The 9387-nt window shown below is 38.3% G+C and overlaps 1 protein-coding gene across 1 annotated transcript; it reads left to right on the forward strand.

Moving 5' to 3' along the window:
- Positions 1–690: 690 nt before the first annotated feature.
- Positions 691–6212, forward strand: LOC104968016 (MAM domain-containing glycosylphosphatidylinositol anchor protein 2-like). Its single transcript, XM_010797552.1, has 4 exons — positions 691–856; positions 1555–1685; positions 2345–2444; positions 2616–6212. Exons 1-4 carry the CDS (start codon positions 697–699, stop codon positions 2702–2704), a joined length of 480 nt encoding a protein of 159 aa, XP_010795854.1. The 5' UTR covers positions 691–696; the 3' UTR covers positions 2705–6212.
- Positions 6213–9387: the final 3175 nt, after the last annotated feature.

Raw genomic sequence — 9387 nt, forward strand, 5'->3', positions numbered from 1 at the left:
CCTGCGAATGAAGGTCATGAGATGTGGCAAAACGTATTGAAGAAAATAATCAAATAATATAAAAAAAAACTGTTTTCATGACTTTGTAACCAGTTTAACCTTTAATGTGTTTTTTTTCCCTCAACACTTTGATAGGATTAGTTCCCGTGTGTAACTGATAAACATAAGACTGAAATATCTCTGGAATAATAAGGGATTGTCACGAAATGTGGTAAAACATTCATGTTCAGGATGAATCTTACTCATGTTGTTGCTCAAGCTAACAGGAGCTAGCTGGCTAACAGAGTGCCACAGTGACGCGTCCTAAAACCCGGAAGTAAGTTAGCATTTTACCACTTCCGGTGGTATACAACCATCTTATCGATAGATTTATGATCAATAGATTTATGATTCGAAAATTATAAAAGTAGGGTAGACATGTGGAAATTATCCGGCTGAATAAAACGTGATCTGCCTCTTAGATGTGTCTCAACCACAGACCTTATTTCCAGCTACGTATTTTCCAAAATCCTATGGAGAAATTGCATTGGTTTTTGTCGAAGGAACCGGAAGGAGTTTACTTCCGGGTTTTAGGACGCGCCACTGTGGCACTCTATTGTGTTAGCTGTTGCTAAGCTTGCTAAGGCTGCATTCATACCAGATCAGACGCCAATAAACTGCATATATAATAAATGTTTCTCTCCCACAGGTTTCTACATGTACATCGAGACGTCGAGGCCGAGGCTGGAGGGGGACGCGGCCCGGCTGCTGTCTCCCACCTTCAACATGAACTCCAAAACCTCCTCCTCCTCCCCGGTCAACACCAACCCCACCTACTGCTTCTCCTTCTACTACCACATGTACGGGAAACACATCGGTAAGTCTGCAGCACGGTCTGTCTCAGGTACTCGGTATAATACAGAATACAACGGTTATGTGACCATGTCTTCGGTGAGAAGCCAGAAATAAGGTCTGTGGTTAACAAAAGCGGAAAATATATTTACATTTTATTCTAAAAAACTAAATATTTCAGTGAATACCCCACTGGTGAATTCAAAAACAGCAGCTGCTAACAAGTGACTAAATGAGACGACTAGGCCTTTAGCTTAGCGGTGGTGACGTGAAGTCATGAGACTGCGCTGAAGTTCGTCGATAGCCTAATGTTAGCTTTTAGCTTCTGGTGGTTACATTTATGCTTCAAAAATCGTGGCATTAATATGTGGGGATTATCCTGCTCAACAAAACGTCTAAGTATCATAAACGTTTTTTTCAGATTTTCTTTTCTGCAATATTCCAAAATCCAATGGAAATTCCCATTTGGCTCTTTGTGGAGGGAACCCTTAAGATGCTTACTTCCAGGTCGCACGCAAGACATACGTCATCACTGCACAGCCATATAATAAATAAAGCCATGCTTGTTGTCTAAGCAGATTGTGAGAACTTTGAAGCAAAACTCCTGATTCTCTTTAAAGTGATGCATTGTGGTTAATCTTTGGTAAATCTTGTGACCTTCAGTGAAGACTTATTAGTTTATAACAACAATAAAGACCGGACCCTGTGTGTTCGTGTCTGCAGGAGCTCTGAACGTCTTTCTGCGTCAGAAGACTCAGACGGTGACGGACACATCCGTCTGGAGTCTGGCCGGTAACCAAGGAGACCGCTGGCGACGAGCCAAGGTCAACATCCACCCAACCGCACCTTTCCAGGTACAAACCCCCCCGCCCCCGCTTTATTTCAGCACCCAGAGGGCACCTGTATGGATCAAAACATCAACAAAAACTGTTATTATTTAACATTATTTTCATTTTTGATAAATCTGTCAATCATTTTCCCAATTCTCAATCAGTTGTGTGATTTAAAAAGTGCAAAATGTGAGTCTATTTACTAAAATGCCATACTTAAGTAACAGTTTTAAGTACATTTTTGAGGTACTGTTTCTGCTACTATATACTTGTACAGCTTTAGTTACATTAAAATGCAAACATTGTAGAAGGTGACTTGTTGGGCTCTGCGTAATCTCACAATTTTTCCTTTAAAAAAACAAAACAATCTATTAATGGAGGAACTAATCAACAGTTTAATCCATGATGAAAATAGCTATACGGGCTCTTTTTCACCCAGCTACAAACGTAAAATGCTGCTTTTACATCAACCATGACTCATAATAATTTAATGATAGAAAAATAATAACATAAAAGGAGAATGTTATTCATGTTCTTGATTACACTAACATACATTTACCTAAAGAAAATGTTCAATGCAGAACTGTGTGCTGTTCCAGAGTACCTTCACAGTGTGGTATTATTACTGTTACTGAAGTAAAAGGTTTCAGTAATGCTCAGTTTCCTGTCTTCCTGTGCGGCAGATGGTGATGGAGGGAGTCCGAGGCGCAGGCATCGAGGGAGATATCGCCATCGATGATGTAACCATCGAGGAGGGCGAATGTAAAGACCCTCCCCCAAACAGTGAGTATCATCAAGTAAAATAGAATCTAAAAAAAGTGATATTTTAAAGTAGGAAAACATCAGGTTGGGAGCCCCAGCTTCAGGTCTGCCCACAATTTCAACTGAATTTCCAGAAAAACGTGAATCAATGCTCTTATTTTTAAACTTCTCTCTCTCTCTCTTCCCACACAGATCTAAGGTCGCTTGCTCCTCCCTTATCACCCCATATATGGCAGCTGTGCATCACTCTGAGTCTGGCTCTGATTGGCCAGCAGAGGTGACCCCCCCTCTCGACAGGACGCCACATCCTTTGACTCTTCTTACCCTCCCTTCAATCCCATCATCCCCCATCATTAAACAGCCCCCCTCCCCCCAACTACCAAAGATAAGGTCAGAGCTTCAGAGAGGGCTGGCACAAAAGGTCAGGAGGTCACATGGAGACACGTCAGGTTAGCTGCTTCTAAATGCCTTCACTCTTTATGCTAAGCTAACAACATCCTGACTCTAGACACTTAACTCAGACAGCCAGAGAATAAGTTCACTTACTAAAATATCAAACTTTTAACTTTCAATTTTTGTGCATTTAAATGGTCTTCAAAGGCTAAAATCCCTGTGTTCCCTCAGGGAGAGCTACTGATATTACAGCGCAAACACACCCATGAAGTTTTGCAGCTTAGGGCGATTATTCATGTGGAAGAGTATACATGTTGCCTTTGTTCCAAGACAACAGTAGGCAGAAAAATTGCAGAGTTATACCTCAAAACTATGTGTGCATTCCCCCCTGAGTGAGTGTTAAAACAATAAGAAATAGTTTGTAAAAAAGTAGAATAACTGCCAATCATCCAACAGCATTTTAAGAACATTATTTTCAAAGCAACTTCTGAAAATCACTTATTTGGTATTTCACCTTGATCCGGTTTCTCCTGTGATAATTGATGACCTTTGGTTTCAGCTCAGCGTCACAAAGCACAGAAAAACAGGCGCTTCAGTCAGAAAAAGAGGAAATAACAGCTTGAATGTCAACCTTCCTAAACACCCACCATCATACCACCCCACTCATACCTCCCCCCTCCTTACTCCTTACCCTTCTACAGATCAACAGTACTGTAACGCAAGCTGGACGGACGAACTGCATCTCTCTGTTTTTGCGGGGGAAGTTGACTTTTTTTCAGTGGGAGGTTACGACAGTATTTTAAAAAACGAAAGAACTTGAAGATGTTATTTTGACGTCTGTCTGTCTGAGGAGAAGTTCCCTCTCTGCCACGACATCAAGTGCCTTCAGACTCGCAGAGTAAAAGAACGCAGAAAAAATATAATCGAAAAAACAAGAGACCGTCGGACATCGTTATGTCTTAATGGCCAAGGAGAAGAAAACAACCAATTCATATTTCTTGGTCTAATTATGCAGAGAATTAGTTTCTTACAGATTTTTTTCTTTTATTGAGATGAAAATGTTTATGACGACGAGGATTCTGGGAAAACAGAAGCCATTTTCGATGGCGTATAGAAGAGGCAGCAACAAAGACACAAAGGGAAGCAAATAGACTAATACGGACATGAAGCTCCTTTGATTTATTTAACGATTTAAAGAACAACCCTGCAATCCTAATCTGAGGATCTGTGACTGGATATTTCAAAATACAAGACAACCTGCTCGGACGATTTCAAGCCTGAAGCAAATGGGATTTCTCTCTGAACGATTTTAGTATTTCAAAATAACAGATTTCAGAAGGAGGCGGAGACTTTGACTCTACCTGAAATCATCACTTATATTAATCTACAAAAACTGGAGCCGGAGTTTTTGGAAGAAGGAGAATGAAACATGTATTGTAAAATCAAATCTTATATTGTTCCTATAATATTATGAAGACAGGGGGAATCTTTACACGTTTTATGTACTTCATTTTTCTTTTGTTTCAACAAGGGTGGGATCTTAAATTGAAGTTTATTTTTTTGTGGAAAGACTGAAGGAAAATTTGGGAGATTGAAAACCCAGGTGCAGTATTTTTAGTTTTGTTAGTTAATGGTTTGAGATTTAATCAACGTTCTGCTGATAAAACATTTCTACTACAAACCAAAATCCATAGTGAGAATTCATCGAAAAAAGCACAAAAATACATAAATGTTTGTTAAACAGTTTACGCATCAAAACACACCTTTATGGAAACATCAGATCTGCATCTTAGGTATTATTAAGAAGCCCATTTCTGCCAAAAAAAGACAAACAGGTATAAAAAGTTTGGAGGCTGAGAATTATAAAGATTCATTGTAAATAATCCCAAATCTAAAAGACCGAAAAATTGCAAAAATGTTGTGATAATTTAGGCTGAATTCTCAAAGGATTGAATAGAAATGATTACAGTTGATTTACTTTCCCTTCGTAATAGAGTTCACTTTAAGAATTAAAGGTTCTGATGACATGTATTGTAACTTTTGCTATACTTATAAATTAATCTGTATGGCTCAATAGCTCATATTTTATTAACAGTCTTTTACCATTCCTAACATTTTATCATTATTTGTTATATTTTTTGTGGCAGAAAGGGGCTTATGTACTTACTGAAAAAACCACACAACTGCCATTGTGATTAAAGTGGTTTCACATCATATGTTAGAAAATAATCATTTTAACTTGAAAAAACGTTTAAAGACATGTTTTTCAGCATCATTTGGTTCATTTATGCAACAAAATTCTGAATGAAACAGAAAATGTGGGGTCTGTTATTTGATATAATTGAATATCAGTCAATTTGATTAACTGACAGTGGGTTTCACAAAGTGTTTAGGATTCGCTGTGACTTTAGAAAAAACCCGTTTGTAATGTTTTTACTTAAGAATAATGCTGATTCATCACTTACATCTCAGCCACTGTTACCCTCACATTAGACTTTGATGCGTTTAACAGAGGATTTATTAGATAACTCATACTCTCGGATAAACATCATTTCTTTTTAATGTTATGCTGATTTTTTTTTCATCCCTGTGGCGACACTTTTCTTCTCTATTTGTTTTTCCACTGCAGCTAATAATCTGATTTTTATTATAGCTCCTCTGGGTGTCAGTTTATCCTCCTCTGCATGATTATCACATTAACTCTGTTTATGTGGCATCCCTGGAGATGATTAGTCACATCTGATCTTAGCACAAATGGGTTTCTTTAAATAACGGGGTCCAAACAAAGATGGCAGCCAACAACTGATCATTGTTTCGGTAGACTTTTTTTTTTTTATGGATCCTAGTGAAAATAAAAATACACTCCCATTGAGAAATCAGATACTTAAATACAATGCTAGAAAAGTATATTATAGCACATTGGCAGGGATATTTACTGTCTCCTATTTAGAGACCACATTTCCCAGAAGTCCTGTTCTATAAAACACACTTTTTGCATCAATGTTTGCTGTAAGAATTTTCCCATATCAATCTTTGAAATCAGTTGAGTCACTCAGGCTCTCATAGGCAAAACATAAATTGAGACCTTTGTTACAAAACCGTTAAATGTTCCGTCCATATGATAATAGTCGTCTTGCCTCGTCAAAGACTATGCTGCAGTGGAGAAACTCTTCCTCATTTATTACCCTGGGGTTATATGTTATATTTGCATTTTGGGGGGGATGGTGTGAGGGGCAATACAATAACAACTTTAAAAAAGCCACCAACACAACTGTGGACGTGTGAAGAAAGATATTTTTATAACTGTGATTATTCTCTGCAATATATTCTCAGATCAGTTAGAATGACTGAAGGTTACACTGCATTCTGGTTATTATTATTATGATTATTATTAATAATAAAAATACACTCCAAATGTAATTTCTTACGGTTTTCTTTCTTGGCGTCTTTATGCTGTATTGTGTGTCAATCTGTGTGTTTGTATTCATCACCTTGTGGGGACATAAACCTGTTGAAATTTGTGCCTTGTTGGGCTCATAGAGGTGGGGAATCTTGTACACTGTCCTTGTCAGGTCTTTCTTATTCAGTTAATCCTTGTCGGGACTGTCCTCGTAGATGTTCCTTGTGAGGACTCTATTCTCATAGGAATATTGTGAGGACTCTCCTGGTACATGATCATAGTAGGGACTCTATAGATGATCCTTATGAGGACCTTTCTTGTAAATTATCATTGTGGGGCCTTTCCTCGTAGATTTTCCTTGTGGGGACTCTCTTTATAAATTATCATTGTGGGAACTATACTTGTAGTTGTTCATTGTGGGGACTCTTCCAGTAGATGATCCTTGTGGGGAGTCTCTTTAGAGATTATTATTTTAGGGACTCTACTTGTAGTTGGTCCTTTTGGGTACTCTTCCAGTAGATGATCCCTGTGGGGACTTTTCTTATAGTTGGTCCTTGTTGGGACTCTTCCAGTAGATGATCTTTGTGGGGACTCTCTTGAGAAATTATCATTGTGGGGACTCTACTTGTATTTAGTCATTGTGGGGACTCTTCCAGTAGATGATCCTTGTGGGGACACTCTTTATAGATTATCATTGTGGGAACTCTACTTGTATTTGGTCATTGTGGGGACTCTTCCAGTAGATTATCCTTGTGGGGACTCTCGGACTCTACTTGTAGTTGGTCCTTGTGGGGACTCTTCCAGTAGATGATCCTTGTGGTATCTCTCCTCTAAAATTGACCATCTTTTTTCTCTCAGGCACATGCTTGGTATTACTAGCCTCCAATTAACAAAGTACTTCAAAGCAATGCATTGTCCTCACAAATGACAAAAACCTGTTAGTACCTTTCAGAAACATGTCTACACACTAACATTGTGGAGACCCTGAACTCTAAAAAGTACATTTGACAGTACAAACTTGTGTTTATTTAAATATCTTTAGGCAATGCAATAAAACATAAATGCTTGTAAATGTTGGAGTTCATAGTAAAGACCTGCCATTGTTTTAATTCAGTCAAAAAACGTAAAGAAAAACAGGATGTAATTTCTCTGATTTAAACAAAATGACTGACAGCTCAAAATTGACCGGCTAATGAGAGTCTTGAGTGAACAGGGGGGGAAATGAATGACAAACTCTACCATCTGGATGGGCATTACAAATTATAAAGAGCCAACTTCAATTAGACCCGCTGTGTTTTATTTAATGAAGTGAAGCCCTACACGATCAAATGACAGAACAAAATAATTAAACCTAATTACAAATTATAGACATTATTTCCTGATGTTTCAGTTGGACATCATTTGTATCTTTGATACTTTTTGATCTCTAACAGAGTTTAAGAGAAAGATATTTGATTTAAAGTATGGAGAGAGATATGTGTCCTCCACAAAGATCTAGTGGTGTTTATACATTTATAAAGTTTGTACTCACCTCTGCAAAGGGAAATACCTCCCTAAAAAGTGTGATGCTATGACATTGACATTTTACCATTGTTGTTACTGCTCCTCCGAGTCAATGTACTAAAAGAGAGCATCATTTGTAAATATCATATATTTTCTAAGCTATGTTAGTAATGAATCTATAAAAAATAGGATGACAGCAGCTCCCAAATGTAGTTTAGTTAAGTAAAAGTAAAATATATTCTAATGCATTAAAACAGTCAAAAAGTACCTGTGACATAAGGAGGCTACAGATAAGTTGCTGTTGTAGTTTAAAGTAGCATCTCTCTTCCACCGGAGAATAAATAAAGATTTCTTGCAGATTAACTCGTCCTGGTTCTGGTCCAGGACTCTCGGGTTTCTGTCCTTGGCGTGCTGCTGCTTCTGCTGCTGTGGATGATTTGTGTTTCTCCATTACGTTTACATTGAAAGTATAATTAATAGTCTTCTGGGATCTTCTCAAAGCTGGACCATTCATCAGCTCTGACAGGATGCTGCCGGCTAACGTCTCCGCTGGCTGAACGTCTTTGGCGCGGTCGCCTTTTTTATCACCGTTTGTTATTTACTGAATCCAGCCCGGCGCCACGGCTGGCTAATGGCCACCATTCATCATCCCTCAATTGATTTTCAATTTCAGTGCTGCTGTGTGCTAAGCAGATCAGAGTCGGGCCGGTCTGTTTTCTGGAGTGGATATAAGTGTGTTTGTTAAAGCCCTGAGGAGACTGCAGTTATGTGGTGGGTGGAGACTCTGACTTAAATGTGTTTTAAAGTTGTTTTTCTTCTAATTCATTCAACCTCAATTTACCTGGTTGTGCGAGGAATGGCATGTTTGTGGTCTTAACATGTCACGTAAATCACCCATTTGATGAAAGATTTCACAAAATGAGTTAATTGTCTCAAAAGCCTGGTTGTTTTTTTAAGTTCTGTGGTCTTTCAACACATCAAAAACTTTTAAACAACTTCCACTTCTGCTGTTTTAGTCCCTGATTTCTTTAAAGTCTTGCAACAGTGTTTTAAATAATCTCACCTGAACCTTGGGACCAACCTTAAGACGATCTGAAATCAACAAAGACAAACCAATATTAAGATGGCTGCTACAAACTTGCACAGATTTTTTATTTGGCTTTAATTGGCAACCTCATGACACCAGAGAAATGCAGTGATTCACCGCTAAGTAGCAACCGGAGATCAGGAAGTACGACTTTGCAAACTAGCCGATGTTCTTGCACCAACAAAAAAAACATGGATGCTAACCACCTTTAAACATCCAATGGATAATTTGCAATGACATCTCAGTAGGAAGCCTCGACAAAGCGGCTCCGTGTCATTTTTCCGTGGAATATGCATTACTCTGACATTGTTAACATTTTCAAAGGCAAAATGTAGAGTTGAATAAAGAGTTATTCGCCTGGAGGTGAAAGAAATATAAATGGAAGAGGATCAGGAAAAACCAAAGTGGATTAAATGATGTTGATTAAATGTAACATCAGATACCTGAAAACTGTGATCTAGCCTTAACTAATGTGGAAAAGACTTGAATAACTTAGCAATAGAGTAGTATTTTTCTCGATGGATGGTCATTCGGATCGCCCTACCGCTTAGATCCAGACTGAAATATCCCAACATTTAGTG

This window comes from Notothenia coriiceps, unplaced genomic scaffold, assembly GCF_000735185.1.
Source record: "Notothenia coriiceps isolate Sejong01 unplaced genomic scaffold, NC01 NC01_scaffold00038193, whole genome shotgun sequence".
In the NCBI taxonomy this organism is placed as follows: domain Eukaryota; kingdom Metazoa; phylum Chordata; class Actinopteri; order Perciformes; family Nototheniidae; genus Notothenia; species Notothenia coriiceps.

Excerpts from the sequence above, each read along its gene's own strand:
- LOC104968016 (XM_010797552.1), top strand. The coding sequence starts at position 697 with ATGTACATCGAGACGTCGAGGCCGAGGCTGGAGGGGGACGCGGCCCGG. Across the intron at positions 1,686-2,344 it reads ACCCAACCGCACCTTTCCAG|ATGGTGATGGAGGGAGTCCG; the intron begins GTACAAACCCCC and ends CCTGTGCGGCAG. Across the intron at positions 2,445-2,615 it reads TAAAGACCCTCCCCCAAACA|ATCTAAGGTCGCTTGCTCCT; the intron begins GTGAGTATCATC and ends CTTCCCACACAG.